The sequence below is a fragment of the Falco peregrinus genome, chromosome 10 (genome assembly GCF_023634155.1).
Source record: "Falco peregrinus isolate bFalPer1 chromosome 10, bFalPer1.pri, whole genome shotgun sequence".
NCBI classification, from domain to species: Eukaryota; Metazoa; Chordata; class Aves; order Falconiformes; family Falconidae; genus Falco; species Falco peregrinus.
This window is the reverse complement of record NC_073730.1, coordinates 35,287,517-35,308,830: the sequence shown is the minus strand read 5'-3', so window position 1 is coordinate 35,308,830 and position 21,314 is coordinate 35,287,517. Positions and strand designations below refer to the sequence as shown.

General features: G+C 50.4%; 2 protein-coding genes and 1 long non-coding RNA gene across 3 annotated transcripts in view; 2 read left to right on the top strand and 1 right to left on the bottom strand.

The window, feature by feature from the left end:
- The window catches only part of ERICH3 (glutamate rich 3), a gene marked incomplete at its 3' end in the record, with an annotated part of 46,344 nt that extends 44,467 nt beyond the window's left edge, over positions 1–1,877 (top strand). Inside the window, exon 15 of the mRNA XM_055815557.1 lies at positions 427–1,877. Coding sequence (XP_055671532.1) covers positions 427–1,877 — 1,451 coding nt within the window. The remainder of the gene's footprint in view (positions 1–426) is intronic.
- A 78-nt stretch (positions 1,878–1,955) lies between these two features.
- LOC114014111 (uncharacterized) lies at positions 1,956–3,871 on the top strand. Its single transcript, XR_003557491.2, has 2 exons — positions 1,956–2,531; positions 2,980–3,871. It is a non-coding gene; the product is annotated as an uncharacterized LOC114014111 (long non-coding RNA).
- A 4,596-nt stretch (positions 3,872–8,467) lies between these two features.
- Positions 8,468–21,314, bottom strand: part of TNNI3K (TNNI3 interacting kinase) — a 93,691-nt gene continuing 80,844 nt past the window's right edge. Inside the window, exons 23-25 of the mRNA XM_055815003.1 lie at positions 21,017–21,186; positions 15,074–15,153; positions 8,468–9,995 (exon numbers count right to left, since the gene is read on the bottom strand). Coding sequence (XP_055670978.1) covers positions 9,919–9,995; positions 15,074–15,153; positions 21,017–21,186 — 327 coding nt within the window. The 3' untranslated portion in view covers positions 8,468–9,918. The remainder of the gene's footprint in view (positions 9,996–15,073; positions 15,154–21,016; positions 21,187–21,314) is intronic.

Below are 21,314 nucleotides of genomic sequence, written 5' to 3'. Positions count from 1 at the left end.
CTGACTGTTCTTCTTCCTGTAGAAATGACTGTGTGTGTATTTCACATGAGCAATTTACCACCTATTTGTGAATATTACTGTGAAGCCTGTAGCTATTTCGTACACACACCTGAGCTCCCTGCTGGGCAGATGAGGGAGAGAGAGAGCGAGAGGAGGCAGGGCAGGCAGAACTGCCAGAATTGAAAGCTGGTCACGTATGAACATTTTTGCTTGAATTAGTTATGCCAGATGCCAGAACGTCAGCACTAGAAACAGTCAGAGCACAGGTGCATGGTGAGAAGCAGCACAGCGCATTTTCTTCTTGTCACCATGCTGATGTCCTTTCAATGCTTGGGAGAGATAGCATCTTTAATAATAACCCTGTAAAACAGCCTTAGCACTAATACAGTTCTCAATAAAACTTATGTTTTGATTATTTCTTAATAGCACCAGATGGAGCTTTCTTGGCAGAAGCCACAAGAGCACTTGATGCGCAAAAGGCAGCAGAGCAAGTGGTACAAGCGGGGTGGATTGCAGGGGAGAGACACGCGCTGGAGAAGGAAGGTTTGGTTGCTGAGGGAGGAGATGCTCGCACCGAAGAAGCAGGAGAAGAAATGGCATGGGCAGGAGATCTGTTGCCCAAGGAGGACACAGTGGCCGCGCTGGAGGCAGAAGGCCAGCCTGCGGTGCTGGAGTCTGCACCTGAGGAGAGTGCTGTGGCAGAAGATCCCCGTGGAAAGGGGGCAGGGAGGGGAATGGTGTCTGGCATAGAGGTGGCAGCTGGGTGGCAGGGGGCTCTGGTGGAGGGGACAGAGAGCGAGGCAGCACTGGGGGAGCAGGCACCCAGGGGAGAGAAGCTGGCAGGGGCACTGCTAGGGACAGGGGTGGCTGGAACGGTGTGCGAGCAGGTGGAGGTGGCTGGGGGCGCCTCTGAGGCAGAAGAGGCTGCGGAGGCAGCCCCCGAGGCAGGGGAGGCCGTCTGGGTGATGGGGCCTCGGCTGCAGGTGGTGGCCGAGGCAGAGGGGCCCGCAGCGGAGGGAGGTTTTGCAGGGCAGGGCCTTGCGGCGGCTATGCCTGAGGGAGAGGAGGCTGCGGAGGACGCCAGCCTGGCAGAGGGGGGCATTGCCGGGGTGGTTGGCCCTGAAGGAGAAGAGCCCGTAGGGGAAGCCTTTTCTGAATGGGAGGTGGCTGTGGAGAAGCCTGGGGCTCTCCTGGAAACATTAGGGGACACAAACATTTCCCCAGGAGCTGCAGTGCCCGGAGGACGAGAAGGCTTTGTAACAGCAGATGAGTTTTCCCAGCTGAAAGCACCGGGGGAAGAGTGGGTGGAGGTGGGGAAAGTGGCCACAGGGGCAGCGACATCTGAGAGTGGCGAGACATCAGCGCTGGAAGGGAGCTCTGCCCCGAGAGCAGAGGATGTGGTGGTGGAGCCTGGTGGGGGTCCTGTGTGGCAGGTGGCACCTGTGTTAGAGGCAGTGGTGGCTGCTGGCGGGGACCCCCTAAGCCAAGGGTCACCTCAGCTGGAGGAGACCGCTGCAGCGGAGAAGGAGGGCTCAGCAGAATCCCTGTGGAGTGGAAACCCATCTCTAGGCAGCAAAGCAAGGACAGACGGTGCGATGGACGATCGGCCTGATGGAGGGGTGAGGGGAGTGTCCACCGAGCGAGCCAGGACAGAGGCAGGAGCTGGGGAGGTGGCGGCGGCCGGAGCGCTGGGCCCTGGGGAGCTGGCGGTGGGGCCGGGGGGGTCTCCTGCGGAGGGGGTGTTGGGCAGCACGGTGCTGCCTGCCCCGGGGCTGCGTGTGAGCGGGGCGATGGTGGCAGGGGAGGTGGGCGGCCAGGCAGGGCGTGGGGCTGTGGCCGAGGCAGCGGCAGGGGGGGCGGCAGTGGCTGCCGGCGATAGTGGGTTGGGGGCACAGGAGGGGGTGACAGGAGCAGTGTGTGGGGGACAGGGCGGGACTGGGGCGGCAGCAGGGGGGGCAGCTGGGGAGTCTGGGAGGCACCGGGAAGGGCTGGCTGATGGAGCTGTGGCCTGTGGGCGAGGGGTGAAGCAGGAGGCAGCACTGGGGTGCGAGGGAAGGGGGACAGCGCCGGCGGGGTCTGAGGGCCAGGGCGAGGTGGAGCAGGAGTGGGGCACAGTGCGTCTTGTGTCCCCACGGCCTGGAGAAGTGTGTGGAGCGATGTCCTCCGGGCAGCGGCCGATTGCAGAAGCCTCGAGTGCCCCTGCACTTGGGGATGGGGGAGTGGAGCCAAGGGGGAGGGTGTCTGCAGGGGGTGAGGGGCTGTGGCCGGGCACCCAGCTGCAGCGGGCAGCCCGGGGCACAGGGGCAGTGGGGGGCAAGGATGGGCCACCGGAGGGGGCAGAGCAGGCAGGAGTGAAAGCCGAGGAGGAACAGCCAGGCCTCTGTGAAAACACCGAGGGAGAGGTAGCGAGTGCCTGGGCGAGTGCAGGGAGCGCTGCTGGGGTCAGGGAGCCGAGGAAGGACAGTCCCGTCGGAGGGAGCGCCGGCACCCTGGCAGCTGATGTGGGCGAGAGGAGCCGCGGTCCCTGAGAGGTGAGTCCTGCGTGAGCTGGATGCTGCCCCCGTGCCCACTCCGCTCCCCACGCTGGTCCTGTCAGAAGTGGAGGATGAGCCACTTGGTCCCATTTCTTGTACTTCCCTTCAGTATCGGCTGCTGGTAGCTGGGGTAAGGGACAATCGGTCCTTTCAGGTGGGAGCTTCTGCATTCTCTCCTGTTCCTGAAATCATGTTGCCAGCACCTCTGCTCTGGCGCTAATGCCTGCAGCCCCTCCGTTGTCTCGTCCGTCTGGCCGCACGGAGCAGCTCCCACCACCCAGTGTGCAGCTCCTCTGCCCGGCGCTGGCGGCAGGCGAGCCTTGGCAGCGCTCATCTTCTCTGCGTACTCTGACATCTGCTTGTAGGAAATCTGTAACAGCAGTATCTCAGTAGCTGAAAGTTCAGCATGTTTCCTGTAAAGCTAATGGTTTTTCTTGTATCGTAGGATGCTTTAAACCCAGCTGCAGTTGTGGTGCCCTCAGTACAGCCAAAGGATGGGGAAGAAACTCTCCTCTGAGCTTTTTCTGCAGCTCCTTCAGTGCCGTGTCCTGCAACATCTACACAAATCGCTGTGGATTTGTGCCAGTTGGGATGTTCACTTCTTTATTTCACTCTGCAAGTACTGCAACCATCTGTCTCGTTTTACTAGAGCAGCTTCTCAGTGTGTGGCAGACAACTGAAATAAGCCTGTATATGCCAGCCCAGGAAAAAGCACTCCATAATTATGAAGATAATAATCGCAAGGCTTGTGCCACAGCTGTCATGCTTGTTTTTCCCAAAACAGCAAAATATTGGACTGGCTGAACCTCCCCTCCTCCCCTAGACAGCGCTTGCTTCTGCTGGCTGGTGGGAGGGAGGGCTGAGGGCAGATGTGCCGTACGTGTTTCCATAGGGCAAGGAGCGTGTCTGTGAAGAGTGCCTGTGTTTGTGTGTCTCTGTGTGCTGGCTGCATTTTTCTGCGTGTCATTTACCTTCCTGAACCACAGGCTCTTCGCCCCAAGTTGGGGCCGTGTCTTCACTGCTGTGCGTAGGGACATGCTTTGGTTCTGGTAAGAGCATCCGGGGGTGCTCGGCAGAGGTGTGGAACAGCAGCGTTGCTGGGGGAAGGGTGGCCTCGTGCAGGGGTGTTTAGCTTGGGGGCTGCGGCCACCCACCTGCCAGGCCAGGGAGCCCTTCCCCGGTGCCGGGCGGGTGGTGCAGGGGGCTTCGTGGGAATCCGGGCTTGCTGCTGGCCATGCTTCAAGGCATTCTTGGGACCTTGAAATGTTGTTGAAAATTGCTAAATCGAAACCGTTCTAATGTTTGTCACTGAATAAAGCCTGGCCTTTTGCTTTTGCTGCTGTCTGTCAGGAGTAGCTCCCTGGGCCCACAGAGTCCCTGCGGGAACGGCAGGAGGGGGTGGCGAGCGCGAAGCTTTTCAGCCCGGCGCTGGCCGTGGGTCTCCGTGACTGCAGTCTCCTTTCCAGCTCTGCCACACCTCCGAGGGCTCCCCGAGACCCTCCTGGGCTGCAGGGTGTGCAGCGCCTGGCGGGCCTTGCTGGGGGGGCTGCAGGGTGCTCAGCCCCCACAGGGCGGGACTGCAACTGCTTCACTTTGGGAAATAGAACTGAAATGAGCAGGAGTTTCAGTGAGCGGATTGTTACCGTAAGTCACTTAAGATAATATACATGGGATAGGGCATTTAAATGGGATCAAGTAATCCATGTTTGTTCCCTCCTGTAGTAAAGATGTTGCATTTGTATTTTCAGTCTGGATGCTAGGGAGTGCTTTGGGAGGGAAAGGTAGACAAAAAGGACTGATAATAGCTTTACAGTTCTCAGTAGCCTAAATGAAAGCACCGTGTCAAGTGATCCTGAGCGGTGCGGTCGAATTCTGTGCAAGATCTGCAGTATTTGCTTAAAAACAAGATTTGACTTTTGATCATTAGGCAATGGGCTTTTGCTTTTAACTAGGGAATGTCCATGAAGTATGAAGGGGCTTATTCACTGGACCAAGATTTCTTCAGTGTTGTTCAATATTAAAAAAAAAAATAATGCAGTAAATAGCTGATTGGTGTTTACACACTCCACAGTTGAATTCACCTGGTATGTGAAGTGTTCAGAATTTAAATTCATTCTAAAGACCTTCTCCAGAGGTTTGTTTTTTCTCTATACATGTGTGCACATGCACATTTACTTGGGTCTGTGAAAAAAACCCACACCAGTCTGTGCAGTTCCTTGGCTTTTTGCACACGATATCATTGTAGGAGTAACACCTGCCAGTCAGGTAGGGCCCGGTCTTCGGTATTTCTCTCTGCTTTCTAACCAAATGACTAACGTTGGGTTGAGTATTTGTGCCGCTAAAACTGCACCATGCAGATATCCACGCAGAGCAAATGCCTGTGGCTTGTGTGCGTGCCTGAACCAAGGCCGTTCACAAGCAGAGGCTCCCGCACACGGGCTGCAGCTGGGGTGTGAAAGATGGACTTGGGCAGGGGGAGGAGCGCAGGGATTTGCCTCGGGGATTCCCAAGGCAAGGCTGAGGCTGCACTGGGGCAGGCCTTGAGCCACGCCGGCTGGTTTGGCCTTTAGCTGCTTTGCTGAGCACAGGATGGAAATGTGAAGGTAGGAGGTGTGATTCTTGTAGGCAAGTGCCGGCGTCATCTGCAGTGTCTCAAAATACTCTTAACCAATACTCCTGCTCTGTGAAGGGAGAGCGTGGGGAGCGGGTCCGAGCTCCGGCGCTGGCTGTGTCGTGTCAAGGGGGCTGTGGTCCTGCCCTGCCCAGCCCTTGGCAGGGGTGATGCAGAGGTGGGGGTCAGCACCCGGGGCAGCTCGCCCGCGCTCGGGGCTGGCTGCAGCTGCAGCCGCTGAAGCGGGTTTCTCCTGGTGCAGCCTCTCACTGGCCACCAGCCTCCACTCCCAGCGCTGGGGGAGAGGTTCTTTCCGTGCGGGCAGCAGCTTCCTTTAAAGAAAGGCGGCATCCAGCGCATGCTGGAGATGATTAAGTGGCAGTGAGAGTTAGCAGCAGCAGCAGCCTCAGTGAGATCCGCTGCAGCCTTTTAGAAAAGAAGGCAGGAGCTGGTAATCAAGAGGCAGCTGAACTCCCAGGGTGCTCTCAGGCTGCAGAAGACCTGGGGCACCAGGGAAGCCCTGGATGAACAATGCAGTGGTGATGGTAAGGCACTGGAAAGCGGACAATTCATCACTTAAAATAGTTAAAAATATTTTTAAATGGCACTTGTGTGTATGATTTTAAAAATTGGGGAAATGAATCCTTTGGTGAGGACCGTGCAGACTTGTACAGGCCCTTGTATTGCTCTAAAAAACCACACTTCAAATACTCTGCTTTTATATACTGATAGAAAAAAGATTTATTAAATTTCCCAAGAGCACTCCATAATTTTGGAGCTCATATCGTATTGATGAGATCATCTGCTCTCTCCCATGCTGCTTTCTCTGCCGGCTGTATTTATGGGATGGATCCAGGCGAGCTTTGATCTGTGGTGAGGAGACAGCCCACCCCCCACCCCAAGAGCTCGCCCACGCTGTGTGCAGACTGCCCCTGCACGCTCGCCACCCCCCCTCGCCCCATCCCCTGTCTGCTTTGTTTGCCAGCGGCTTGGGGGGATGGCACGGCGGCGAGGGGATGGTGCTGTGGCACGGCAGAGGGACGTGAGCTAGATTTGCACCTGGGCCCACTGAGACAACTGATTTCTGAAGTGGTCGGAGGACTTGAACCAGGTATGGAATTGAGTTTCTTTTGGCAATTTTGGCTCCCAAGAGCTGCCCTAGTGCTGCTGGTGTGGCTGTTGCACATGCACCACTTGTGTACTTTCAGAACGTGAGTATAGCTCTCATCTGAGCAGGTGGAATTTTGGTAAGAAGCTAAACCACTGAAATGGATAATTTTACAGTTTTGGAAATGCTACCCGGGTAATTTCTGGTCTCCTATCCATTGTTAGTCAGTATTTAACTTCAAAGTGAAAAAATGTAGGTAGCACTTAGGGAAAAACAAAATATGCACCACACACACACACACACACACACAAATAAATAGCCTAATTAAACTGAACCTATGTGAGAAAAGCTACCACCGGACTCAGTTGCCACCGGCAAAACTCATTTTTGGCTCGTCAGAAAGGCTTTTTTCTAAACTGTCTAAGCCACCAGGTGTTCTCGGCAGCCTGCAGCCGTGCTGGCGACTGCTGCACCTGCACCGTTACTGGTCTCGCAGCCAAGTCGTGCCTTGTGCCACTGCTCAGGTCATGCATTTCACCCATTGGAAACCCAGCTGGCTGCGCGCTGTGGGCACGGTGCAAGACCGACTGTTCAGCTGGCACCGGGCACAAGCCTCGGGCATCGCTGCTGGGGATGTGAGGTGGTGCCCAGCGGTTGGCGGGGGAGCACCTTGCACGGGCGTGTCTGTCCCAGCCTCGCGCCAGCTCCCAGGTGAGTTTCTCTGGCTGAGCATTTTCTGCAGTGCTTTGCAGGCTCAGCTGTACAAAGCAAGTGTGACCGAGCCCTCTGCCTGCCTGCGCGCCCGGGCCTCGCGGGGGCCGTGCCCTGGGAAGCTGGTGGGGGCCACCCTGCAAGAAAAGCCCTCTGGCTCCCGGGCTGCCCCTGCTGCAGAGGCGCTGGGCTCGCTCCTGGTTGCGGTGCAAGCACTTGCTTGGTTGGACACCAGTTCGTTTTAATCGAGATCATCTATTACTGCTATGTTAAACAATTTAAAACATTGCTACAGCTACCAGGCATGGTAAGAATCCTTGGAGCATCTTATTCTTTATAAATATTTCAGTGTGCTGGGCTCCTTCGGCTTCTCTGGGAACACTGCAAACTCATTTAATTCCTGCAGACAACCTTAGAGCATGTTCTATTCAGTAATTTACATTTTTCAGAGTTTTCATTTGTATTAATAACTGATCACTCCTATGAAAGACACTTTCCCCCTAAGCCTGATGATCCTTCTATAGGGACCAATTAACTAAGACACTATTTTCTTCAAGGACCCAGTAATTTTAATTACTGGTAAAATTATTTGCAAGCCCTTGGCCTTGTAAAGACCTTTCTAAACTACAAAAGTTTTGCCTTCAAAAGCTTTCTGACTTTTTTGTTGTTGGTGGTTCCGCGTGCCCACTTCTGACGCTTGCCGAGGCGCTCAGCAGCCATACCAAGCAGCTCAGGCACCGGTGAGCACACAGAGGTATTAATGCAGATGCAGTCTGCCCTCCTTGCTCTATTTTCTGTTCTCTAATCCTGTTTAGTTTCTGGGTTTTTTCCGGGTTTCAGGTATGGTTGCTGTATTAATGAAGAGGCATTGCATAATCAGTTTAAGCAAGGGAAAAAGACATGGTGCAGCGGTATTTGTAAGAAAAAATTCCTGTTGCAAAGGAAGCTTAATACTGGAACGGATTTTTCAGCTATGACAATTGATCCTTTCTGCCCTGTTGGTGTCTCACACACAAGGAGTGAGATCTGACCTCTGTCCATCCCCACCTTCTTCAGCTTGTCCCCTACCTGTGCTTCGGTAGCTCTGCCATAGGAAATACCTGGTCAATTAGAGTCAGGCCGGGAATTTTCATTGGCAGCCCAAATGCACCCTCTCCCGTCTGCTGTGCATGTCTTTCCTCAAAACCTGTCAATGTCCAGTGTTGCTCTCACTTCTAGAAATAATACAATCAATTTCCTCCAGTTGCAAAGAAATCTGGATGCTGTTTTGTTGCAGTTTGCTATCAGAGAATCTCAGCATGGTTTGGGTTGGCAGGGACCTTTGAGACCACCCGGTCCCCGTCCCCCCCCCCACGGGCAGGGCCCCCTCCCCCCAGCCCAGGCTGCTCCCAGCCCCGTCCAGCCTGGCCTTGAGCCCTGCCAGGGATGGGGCACCCACAGCTGCTGCGGGCAGCCTGGGCCAGCGCCTCGCCGCCCTCATTGTAAAAAATTTCTTCCTTAAAACCATTAATCGTCATGGGGTTAATGAAACAAGGGGCAAGTGAAACAAAACCAATAAAAAACCACCTCTAAATCTTGCTAAGTGAAATCTTCCCCAATTTTATTGCTTCATGATTGTGAAATTAATGGCATGCATGGAAGGTGTGAGTTGGTAAAGCCTACTATGCATTTATAGTTCACATGCATTGCACTGTACGATGCCTCGTGGCAGACCCTGGTTCAGGGACCGCAGCTGTGAGAGACCAACACCCTTACAATATCCACAGAGCAACACACAGCAACTGTGAATGCACATTTCTACTCAGCCAGTAAGACAGCTGTGCCTTTGAGGACAGCTGAGGAATAATATTACAACAAGATTGCTTGCAGCTAAATGTTGCTAATTTGAAAAAAGACCTCAGAAAAAACCAGCGTAATTGACTTTCTAATTGCTTTTAGAAGAGTTCAAGTTTTCCTGCCCTACCTCTTTTTCCTCTTTTTTTTTTTTTTTTATTTAATTTCCAGTGATTAGAGCTGCTGTTGCAAAGCCTGGTGGTGGCACTGGGTGTGCAGCATGTGGGAGATGGCACTCTGCTGCAGCTTTGCTTTGAGTCAGAAATGCAGTTTTGCACTGTGTTAAGATTGTCCTATTTGTGACACCATTTAACATATTCTCCTTCTGGTTTAAGGTTCTGGAGTTCCTGCATTGCTTTCTGTAAGCAAATGACTGAACAAAAGCTTACACTCTGGTAAAAACAATCACTCAAACCAAACCAAGAAAGTGGATAAGAAAACACAAACCTCTGGAAGAGTACAATTAAGTTGGCCACCAAAATACCTCTGTTCTCAGTGAGCAGGAAAGCAGCCAAAGATCAGGGCTCTGAAGAGCTGCTGTGCTGGGGAGCCGCGTGAGCCCATGGTGCCAACAGAGAGACATGGGATGTGCCTGGGACTGCAGAGAACTCAAAGAGAGAGCAGATCTGGTTCAGAAGCTGGGGGCAGGAACATCTCTGCCTCCATGGTGGCCTAGCTGGTGGGGGGGCGGGGGCAAGAGGCTGCTTCTCTCCGTCTGCCAGCCAGGGAGGGGTTGATAGCCCCACGCCTTAGTGCAGTCCAAGCTAAGGACGCCTGGACTTGGAGCTCTGAAACTGCAACAGATGCGTTTTTACTTTCACCTTGTGATATTATTAATGCTCAAGATGAAAGTGCAGCATTCCTTGTGGACATTCACTTTGCTAAAGGATAGATGCACACCACCAAAAAAACCTCCAACCCTCAGGCAGGTCAGCAGAGAACGATGCTAAAGCAGAGCTTACGACAAGGACATTCACCCTCAATAATAAAGCGGTTTGGTTTAGGCATCCTCAGCGTACCACGCGGTGCCTGGGAGCGAGGCTGGTGCAGTGACAACTGTTGCTGCTGGTCGATGGCGAGTCTCTCTGCAGGTGGACAGTGCAGGCGGCCGGTTCATGCTGTCAGTTGCTTTCTTCAAAGCTGCCGCTGCTGCTGCAGGAGTGAAACCTCATGGTACTCATGGGATCCGACACGTAGCCTACAAGATGCAGAGAGAAGTTCACATGTGGCTCAACATAGCAGTGACTCTCCCCCACTTTCCCTGCGGTGACAAAGTCAACAAAATAACGTGCGTATCAGTTTGAGATGAACAGACACAGATCTTTTTGCTGGCTGCAAATTTCCATTCAGTATCATCTGCTGCAGAAAAATTTTAATAAGAAGTAAACTGACCCTATCACTCAGGATGAATTCACAATAATCAAGCACAAGGAAACTTTGGTGTGACAGACAATATCAGTGTTTTAGTAACACAGCAGAAATTTGCTTTTCAAAATTAATACCTTTTGCCCTTTCTGCTAGAGCTTTGGAGGGCTCAAAATAAGCATTTTGGTAAGCATTTTAAAAATATTATAGGTCTTGACACTACAAAACAGAAAGCAACTGCTCTTGCCAGCACAGTATTTCAAATCATGAGCTGCTCCAACAATGCCAAAGAAACCATGTCTCCCTTTCCACAGTGTCACTGGTCAGCTGCTCCCGTTCTTATTTTACTGTAGTAACAAAATACAGTGGGGCCAACTCACATTTCACAATAACCAGGCATTGTACAGAGATACTCGGATGCTTGAGAAACAAGTGAGCAGAGGAATTGGAACACGAAAACTTTCTGGGGCGGTGGCTGGGGTGGGAGAAGGGTTAGAACACATCGCTAACACTCCTGCAAGCCAGGTTCCTGGTGATAAACAAAAGAAACACAGCTGCACAAAATGAAGACTCTGGTAATTATGACAGTACTGACCACAACATCGCTAAACTGTAGTTCATAAGCAGCTCTGGTTTATCTCCTAATCTCGACACACTAGGCTTTGAAAGCTGGCAGCAAAGGTTTTCCTTAAGGAATCTCACGCATATCCTAAATATGCCGGGCCTTAACACTGCCGCTCTTCTGGCGCATGCTGGATGTACCCCGGACACTGGGAGGTGATGGTAGTGCGTGTCGGTGCTGAAGCCAAAGCCAGTGTGTCACTGTGTACGTGAGGAACAACGGTCTGTGGCGGGGCACGCTGCAGGAGCAGGATGTACTTCTGAGGGCCTCTGCAGCTGTGGGGACAACGCTTCGCACTGTGCTGCAGTCCACCGAGCATCTGGGTGGGAGACCGTCCGCTGCTCCACCGTCACTTCCATTTGCCTGCCTGCTGCTACACGGTGGGGAGCCTCTGCTTTACTAAATGCTTTCATGTTTCAAATGCCCTTGACCGTATCCTCTGGTGGGTTTTTTTTCCCTTGTAGTGCTTGTGAGTTGCATACTAGCCAGGATGAAGATCTGGAGGGTGCTTGGCTTGGCTGACTCCTGGGGGTCTGGCTCTTCTTGCCTGCCAGGGATGTACCTCCTCTCGGTCGGAGGGTGCCCTTTCGCAGCGCCAAGGGGGATGACAAATGCTCTGCCCCAGCTTGCCTTGTTGCAGAACTGCTCAGTGAGTGCATGCACTTCCCTGTGTCGCAGGACCGCTTCTGTGCTGCAAGCCTTGCCAGCGCCTTCTCTGCAGCTGGGAAACTGGTGACTGTTGCAGCAGCATCATTGAGCTTGTCTGCCAGTGTCTGAGAGCTGCAGTGAGCAAGGAGAAGCCAAAGTCAAAATTAAACTCTGTTTACGGCAAGAGGACGTACAGTTTTCTTTGGGCAGCGTGTACCTGCTTCATCAGATTTCACTGCTTTCAAGGTAGTGTTTAACTCAGAATTTGTGAAACTTCCTGTGATGAGCAGGGGCTTTGCTTTCACTGTAGAAGCCAGGGTTGTGTTTACCTGCAGAATTTCTATTTTCAAATATAGCCAATGAAAAAAATTGTTGGCTATCACAGAGGCTCTTGCTGGAATGGGAGCAGGGTGCTTTTGGGGTTTTTGCTGAGAAAGGAAAACAGCGAGTGTATTCTCTATTGATAACAGACTGCAAGCACCAATGAGGATAATGGGAAACATTAGGCAAAAAGCAAACAGAAAGAAAAAAGATCAAAATGGACATGAATGGGGAGAGACAGCGGTGAAATCCGTTTATGTGGGATAAATAAAGAGTGCAAATATTTGCAATCATTGCACCAAGCACACTAATAAAAAAGGGCTCGGGGCTTTCTGTCTTCTGGTGTGCTGCTATGCATTGTAACGGCTTCGTCACTCTGCCAGGACCTGGAAGCCTGGGCTGCAGCCAGGGCAGCGTGGCTGGGCCTCTGGAGCAGCTGGGTTTGGTGCTTTGCAACGAGGGGTGGTGATTACTCACGATACATATCCTGGTGACACTGCAGGACTCAAAGCTGCAGCGGTCTGCTGAAATGAAGTATGTGGCAAGGAGTAGCTTCTCCAGTCCCGTTGTGTCTAGCAGGCAGGTTCTTCACTTTCCTCTGCACCTCCCTGGCTTTTTCCACTGTTCGCAGTTAGTGCAAGGCTCAGCTTGGCCAGCTCTTGGCTGTGCTGCACTGTGGTCCTGATAGCCCGACCAGTGACACGGGCCTCTGGCTGGGGCTGCCTCCTCTGCTACTCACACACTTTCAGTCCCTTCTGTGGAAACTATGATTCAAGGAACAGCAATATGTGAAGATAAATCTTGAGGTCTCGTGTGTGGAGTCTGAAATCCCACAGTTTAAATGCAGCCACTGAGAGTCTCTTCTCCACCAGCCCTCCATTCCCTGTTGTCCCTTTTTAATACAGACTTGAGAAGCCCTCTTCAGTCTTGCCTGGATGGTCTTACTCTAGGAGTTCAGTAAAGATTTCTGTTTCATTCTTGTTTTCTTCCTCCTTGAGTTTTCCAGTTGCCAGGTACCTGATGAAAGCTGTGCCTCGAGGAATGGCTCTCTGCAGCTGTGAAATGCACACACAATGCAAAGGGTTTGTTCTTTTTTCAGTTTTAGAGGTCGTTACCTTGCTACTCATTATGACAGCAACACTGCTGTTAGCATTGTACTCAATAAATATTTATATGTCCAGGTTTTCTCTTTTTCTCACCCAATGTGCTCTGTTCAGAAGAGGGGCGAGAGTGCAAGAGTCATGCTGAGGCCCATGAAAAACAGCAAAATGACAAGCTTCTGACATGTGCTTCAGGCAGAACAAAACACTGAATTCTCCTGGTCACATAACAGGTTGGAACGTGGTAGAAAAGGGAACAGATGCTGGGAGAGGAGTGAGAAGGCCCCAGGGCAGGGGACAGCAGCCAGCTCGGAGGATGGCAACCCTGTAAAGTCAATGGATCCACTCAGCACAGTTGCCATCTGAACATACAGAAAAACGTATGTAAGCACAGAGCATACAAAAAACGTGTGTTTTCCTTGTACGTACTTATGAGGTGTAAAGCGCGGAACACCTCTGCTGATGGCAGATGCAGAGAGACCTTCCTGCTGGGGTGCCTGGTGTACGTATCTCCTTTGAAGTCAGTGTTGCTTGTCAAAGCCCAGCCCCACGCCTTGGTACTGAAGATGTTGCTGTCATTCTCTGCCGTGTCAGCCTCACGGCTCCTGCCGCCTTTTTGCCTTCTTTGTCCATCATCCCAAAGCCTGATACAAGTATTCATGAAAAAAAAAGTCCTACCCACCTTTCAGAACAGACGTGGCTGGTGCTGGCCATGCCAAACCCTCGTTGTCTGCCGGCTCTGTGGTGCTTTTGTGAGTGTATCAGAGTCTGGGTTTGCATCTGGTGTTGCTGGGCTTACGGCAGCGCTCTGGTATGGTGAGCCCTCTAGCCATGGGTTCAGAAAATACCTTCTTGCACTGCTTCATCTCTGGGGCTCCCTGAGCATTCACACTTGTCCGGGGGGGTGATGAGATCCAGAATATCTGCGTGGCTCCAGGCAGATGGTGGAAGCATGGTCTGTGGCGCTGTCATCAGGCAAAGGTAACTGCAGGCGCTGTGCTGCTGTTTGCTCAGCAAACACAACAGCCAGAGCGGGCAGGCCCCGGCTGCGTGGCAGTGCTGAAGTGGGGAAGTGACATCCTGTCACCATGGCCCTGGAGCAGCTTAGGATGTTCAGGCAAACAGATCCACTGGTGCTGGAGGATGGAGCAGCAGTGCAGGACAGAAGCTGGAGGCTATCCAAACCCACACACTCGGTAGGTGTAGTCCCGCTTCAGCAAGTTACTGAGCTGGGACGTACTGCTGTCTCACGCTTGAGTGTTAAGCACGTACAACCCTGGCAGCACGTCCTGAAAGCAGCTTCACACCAGTGGCAGATCTTTCTAGGACGCAGCAGCTGAGCCTACTGCGAACAAAGGTTAGCATGAAGGTGAAATTCAGAGTCTGACCTTCAGTTTCACACCAAGAAAGAAAGATTAACCCAAGATTTATGAAATCCAGTCTGCTTGATATCACTCTAATGCCAACTACATCTTCATATGCTCTTTATTTTAAGGTTTCACTTATATGTTATGCTGCTGGGCTAAAAATTGTTCTAAGCTGATGATTATTCTGTGCTGGGGACACTGTAAAGAATGAGCTACTGAGCTTGTAAGCTGTGTAGAAAGAGTGGGCGAGCCACCCCACGGAGCCGCCTGCAAGACAAGACCTGTGCAAGGGCTTTTAGGTTTAGCAAGAGAGTTTTACTGGGGATGACTGCAAACGCAGGGGCTAGGAAATGCTGGGAAGCTGTTTGTGTGGCAATGCATAAACACACACTTCAATGTGGCAAAACAGAGCGCCAGGAAGGCACGAGCAAGCAGCAGTCAGGACATCTCTGTTCTGGAGGGAAGCAAAGCGAAGCGATGCCCTCTGACAGGAGTGTGAATGGTAAAAAGGATATGCTGTGTCATTTTATGCTCCCACAGTACTCCAGAAATAGGACTGTCTTACCCACTTTTTGCAGAAGTAGCCTTGAGGATATAATGCCACATCTCCTCCTTATTCACAGATCCACACACGCGGACAGAAGGTCCAAAGTGCCTGGGGCATGCACGCAGTGGGAGCAGCCAGGAGTGCCAGGAGCACAGCACGAGACCTTGCCAGCTCCGGCTGACTGCATGCAGCAGCCTGCACTCAACAGTATTTTTCTCATGAGACTTTTTAATACCTGAGGAAACCGCAGCTCTGCAGTGGTTAACCACAGTAAGATGCTCAGAAGAGTATTCTGCCTTAACTCACCATTTTTGTCGATTGGTGGGTACTGGAAGTTTCTTCTCATGTCATCCAAAGACAGACCCTGAGAAGGGTGTTGTCCAGCGCTGCAAATTAAACAGGAGGTGTCGGTTTAGATAAGACTGATAAAGCCAAGTCTCCAGACCATAAGAACTTTTTCTATGGACTTGGAAGGAAAAGATATTAACATGAAATATATCAGCCTGATGCCCAGCCACTGGCACGTGCAGTAAACAAAAGGCAAGAAAAAGTTATGAAGCAAGAACATGAATCACATGCATGCTTGCATTTCATCCATTCTTAGAGCGACTTCCCTCAAACATACTGTTTGGGGCATCACAACTATTTTAAAAGCAACTCTAGGTATCAATTCAGGATCATAGTAACGTACTTTATGCATCACTGCTAACAGACTCCTGCAAATAAGTTTCTCTGGCAAGGAAGATCACTAAATTATCTTCCAGTTATCGACCAAAACCACTGTCCTGCCAAAAGGTTGTTTATCCCCAATCCTTATCATGTACAGGACTGGCCTCTACCAGCTCTCCTCTGATTACAGGCAGACAGAAACCAAGCGCAGACAAAAACAAAAGCCCAAACTTTTCTCACTTAGCCCCTATAGTTCATTTATTTCTGAGGAGCTGTCAAAAGAATAAAGCAAGCGATAATGGTGACAGTGACACAGCCGAGGCACACGGAAGCAGTGCAACACATGGACATAATGCAGGGATGTGCTTCTGAGCAGTTCAGATATGATGGAGAGCCCAGATCTATCACAGCGTACCCCATCTTGACAACCTACTGGATTTAAGTACTCCATGAAAATAACAGCTCTTTAAAAACGACACTCATTCATTTGACCTGCCTTTTCCAAGTATGCTTACATAAACCTTGAGAAGCCTTTTATTTGAAAATACCATTAGCCACAGTTCTTGGGCTTTGACATGGTCCAGGCAGAATGCACAGTACTAAATGGAACTTTATATCAACTTCATTAGCCACTGTGGATATTATTTATCTCACAATACATAAAACCCCAAAGGTCTGTTACCACCAGACTATCTAAACTTAACAGATGTTTTCATGGCTTCTGGCTTCTATTGAGAAGTCACTAAAATAGTCTCTTTTTGTCATCTCTCTGTGCAGTTGTGAGAGGTTAATAGGATTAGGTTTACTGAATTCCACTACCTGCAAAGTAACATGCCACCAGCTTCACTTACTTTTCAAGTATTTCCTCTGGTAAAACTGATCAGTCTAGCTTTTCAACCTCTAAAACGTGAAGTCATGAAGTGGAAAGGGCAGTTCAGTGAATTGTCCAAGCGACAGAACATGAAACGTTGACACCAGCTGGCAGCAGCAGGACACAGGCTCCTTGTTTCAGGTTTCCTTGGGGCTTTGCCCCAGACACAATTTTGTACCACTGATGAAAGCGCAGGGAGGCTCAGGATGCGCCCTGTGGCTCTGGCTTTCCCAGCTTCTTTAAGACACAGCTTTAAGAAGGATGGATGGATGGGGGTTCCCTGTAGCGACATTGCTTGTCAATGCCTGGCGTGGCACTGTGCCCCACAGGAGGAGGCTGGGCAACTGCCTGGCAGGCTGGAGGTAGTTTAATGAGGATCAGGATATCCTAAGGAACAGGCAAAGCTTGCTCCAGCTCAGCTGGTATCTCCGGAATATTGTTTCTACCCACTTTCCCACTGTCCCGTTCTCCTCTGCACTGCTCCTGGCTTCCCTCTCACTGGACCATCCACCTCTGTCCCCACTCTGCTCCCTGCCATCCCAAAGAGCTGTCCCTCCCCTGCCGCACAGCTGCTTGCCCCACTGTCATCACAGCCACCCTCTCTCCTGACCCCTTGCCTGCACTGCGAAGGAAAGCCCTGTGAGGGCTGACCCGCAACGGTATGGAATTTGGGTTTGCTGTATCACTTGCATACTGAGGCTCATCCATAATTAAGGACAAGAAGCCCTTCTTTGGGCAGAGGAAAACAATAAGGTCTATTTTGGGAAAACACTGCCCAGTCAGAGGCTGAAGAAAAAAAAAAACAAACAAAAACCTTGTTGGCAAATCTGCATCTGAAACGACTGCAGACAACTATCACAGCATCTACAGGCTGTGGGAAGAATCAGGAGGTCTCCAGGGGAAGAAATAAAACATACACTTTGCTTGAATTCTGAGCACAGCATTCACAGAGTAACTCCTGATGTGTTAGCCAAGAGAGATGGGCTGGAGGCCAGCCAAGCTGCTGAACAGGAGGCTGGCAGTGCTGGCTGTGCCAGGGACACCAGCCTGGAGCTACAGAGGAGCCACAGCACTGGTCTGTCTTACGTGAGGATTTCCTCAGAAAAGGCGAAACTCTTAAGCAAGTTATTTGGCCTCGTTGCCTTTGGAGCAACGTCCTCAGAAGCACACAGGTATCCTCTGTTTTTGTAAACATAAAAAGAAAAAAGATGGAGAGAATTGCTGCTAATGAACAGATGTTGGGAACAGAGCTATAACAAAACATCAGACATGTTCATACCACTGTGCAAAGATACAAAGAAAGGGCATGCCAAATATTTCTGACTTGGGTTAATTGGGAGCTACTTAAACAAAAAAAAAAAGACTCTTCTGCAGATGTTGTCCTTGGACTCTGTGGGAAATGCTAAAGGTGTAAAGAAGCAGAAAATCAACACTTAAAGCTTCTATACAGTGATGAGTTGACACATTAAGCTGTCCTGCCAGACAGACCATTAAAATGCACTGCTACTGCATCCCATTTGTTATGCACCTCCTGCATCCCACCTCTCATTACCTGGCTCAGAGCAACAGCTGCCGTGCTGGAGAGAGATCCACTAAACAGACCCTAAAGTTACAGGGCAAGACACAAACAAAAAGCTCGGTGCCGTGGCTGTTTAACTCCATGCACGGTACAAGGAGATTTCATGAGACGAATTGTTTCTGCCATGGTGTGGAGTTGCATGCTGCAGAGTGGACACAGGGCATGAAGTCACTGGAGCAGATGGAAACAGGAGGCAGCCCAGGAAATACAGTCCAGCCTGGGAAAAAGCAGCGTTACCGCACCCCTCTAAAAATGCCCACGCTCACCAGAATGAAACCCAACAAACCACTGTCATTAGGAAGTGAAGCCGTTAATCATCTCAGTGTGTTGTATAATTGAAAAACTACTGAAACTGTGGAAACCATTCCCTTTTCATTGAGCATTGTGCCTCTGGGTGGATCCTTCTGGGTGCTATTTATAGATTTGAATGTTGTTAGTTTGTATGGCAGAGCATTTGATAAAAAAAAATCCATCTTTAAATAAGTGCTGGGGTTATAGAGGAGCCCGTTTTAGTGGGCTAACGAGCCTCACTACTGCGCCAGGAACACTGAATTACAGGACAAGAGGGCACTTGCAAGTGCCCCTTCTCTCTCATGCCTACACTAACCTAGATGTGCCATTTGCCTATTCCTCTCAATGCAAATTATTACATTCAACAGCAAAATCTGGCCCTTTACAGAAAATAGAAGTCTGACTCGCATTGCCTTCATCCTCACCTCAGTGCCACCTCCATGTCCTGCTCCATCAGCACATGACAAAAGCAAAGCAATTTATGAGACATCACATTATGTCAGATGAACGTTTCAGGTCTGGTTTATGTTTTCATGTAAAAGATCTCTGTGTCTGTCTGCAGGTGTTTGCCTTCTGCCTCTCCATACGAGCCCCTGAACAGGCAAGGGACTGATTCCTTTTGCTGCTCTATTCCAGCTCCCCATTTTAGCAGATTATATTTCTGTCTCTCCACATCCCAGTTAACAGGAACGTATCACGAGGGCATGGCTTGCTCTGCTGTTACTGTTTCTGACTGCTAAGTGGTGCTAAAGGGTGAAGTTTAGACTAAGCGCGCTACCCTTCTGGCAGAGACTAAAAGCACCATTTCATTTTCACAGCACTCTCACTCCCCATGGGATAGAGATCAGAGATTGCTAAATTTGCCCTCAAAACCAGGTCTCCCAAGTGGTAGGGTAGATTGCCTCAGATGTTAACCGTACAGTAATATAGAGAACCCACATGTCACCTTGCCTTGTAAAATACTGGGAGTTCTTATCCTTCTAAGGGCATAAACAGAATGACATGTAACTTTTAGGAAGTACTCCAGTACAGCCGACTCCCACGAATCTCTGTGAGGCTCTTCCTTAAGGAAAAGGTACTTGGCATTTTTATCTCCTGCCTCTGTACCTGCTGGGACGGTCTGCTTTCTGTCTGTCTGTCTGTCCCTCCCCTTCTCGGCATGGACACCTTCACCCGCTGCCCTCCCCAGACAGCCGCCTGGGATTTGTGACGAGCACAGGTGATAGCACCAGTCTGGCAGTGCTCTCTCCTGCTAGTGCATCACCATCTTCCAGTAGCGCAGCCCACCTCATTCATGTAGCCATATAACAGTTTGAGATCAAGATGAAAAAACCCAAAACTAAAATCCAGAACTCAGAAACACAACATCAAAAAATGGCACCTCTTCAATTTCTTTGCTTTTCCACTGCGGCTGCTCTCTGGGATCACTAGTCTCTCCCCATGTTTTATCTTCATCACAGGCTCTTATGATCAGGGAACCAGGTGTTCTTCCTGTCCATAAAACTCCCTCTCATTAAATAAACTCCACTATTACTAAGAATCTAATAGAGGTGATGGCATGTTAGAAAATAGTTTCCAGACACTTGGTCAGACAGAAGCTATGCACTCCATAAGGGGGACATATACATACAAGTGTAACAGAAACAAACTTTCTCACACATAATAATCATAATAGCACTTCAGCGTGACCTTTCCTCACAAATCTTCTTATTTCTAGGATTTTCAGCTGGATTTTTCCCAAGCGTGCCCTATTCCTCTTAATCAGAAGGACATGTCTGCCTTATATTTGGGCAGAGATAACAAGCCATGTGTGTGACACAGGTCAGCAAATATACTTCACCACATTCCTGCAGGGCTTGGATTTCTGCCGAGAGATGAGCTCACCAGGTGACTCTGGCCCCTTACAAGGACTAGCAAATCCTGCCTCCTGTTTTGATGCGACACACTAACACAGCCCTCTATTTTTCAGACAGTAAGTAGAAGTTATGTTGCCTCCAGTGTAACAAACTGGTTCTTCAACCACAAAAAAGCTCCTGCACGAGTGAGCTCCCCTAAACAGCATGACTGCACAGAAGTAACTATATGAGCAGTTCTTGGAAATGTGAGCAGTGCCCACACTGTGAAGGGGGCTCGGAAGGTTCTGAGCCACAGGACCACCCCATGCCTCCAGCCATGTCATTTGGTACCAAAATGTTGCCCAAGGTCTAATCTCTGCTTTCCATCCTGTCACTGATGCCACACACTCAAATACTTTTATTTTTTTCCAAAGAAAAATGTCTCTTTTAGCTTTTCTCTGGTGAAATTTTTCAAATTGAAGACACATTGTGATATAAACACTGGCCTTGCCAGACCTGCTGGCAGATAGTGAAGGTACATCCAGCTGATGACCACTCGCCTCCATCCCCTTGGATGGGCAGTCATCAGTCTTTGGTTTCATGTCATAAAGCAGCGGTACTACATATAGAGCCCGTACATGGCAGGACTTGATTTTCTACTATTTTTATGTTACTCATAGTGAAAAACGCAAATGCTTAGCTGTTGTCTTGCCAGCAGGAAGGCTTCCACAACATTCAGATAACCCAAGCACCCTGTGCTACAGCAGTCAGAGGAGAAAACAAGATGCAGAAGTGTTTTCCCTGGCTGGCCCTGGCAGTGGGTCATCCCCCCAGAGCGTGTTTCTACTGCTGGCTTCCCACGCAGCCACATCCCCTAGTGAGGCACGATCCCTGCTGCAGGGAACTCCCGTTTGACACATGCGGGCTGTGCAGTTTTGGGGAGGACTCTCTCCATCCCTTTCAGAGTAAGTGTGCTCCTCAGCCCTGCCATGACTGCTACATACCTCTGCGACCAGACAGCATAAGCTCGTGCATTCAAGGCATATTCCAATTCAAACCGACTACGCAGTGCTGCAACGTGACTACGGCCAGGACCACCTCGTGCAACAAGACAGTCTGAAGATGAGGAGGGAGACAGGGAACCACTGCTGTTGCTGGAGGCTGGAGACATTAACTGGATGTAAAAAGAAAAAAAAAAAAAAAAAAAAAGCACTGTTATTACATATTTACAAGTCTTCCCTCAGCTCTTTCTCTTGTGTCCCCTGTATTTCCTTTATAATTTGGCTGCAGAAAGCAGTGCCT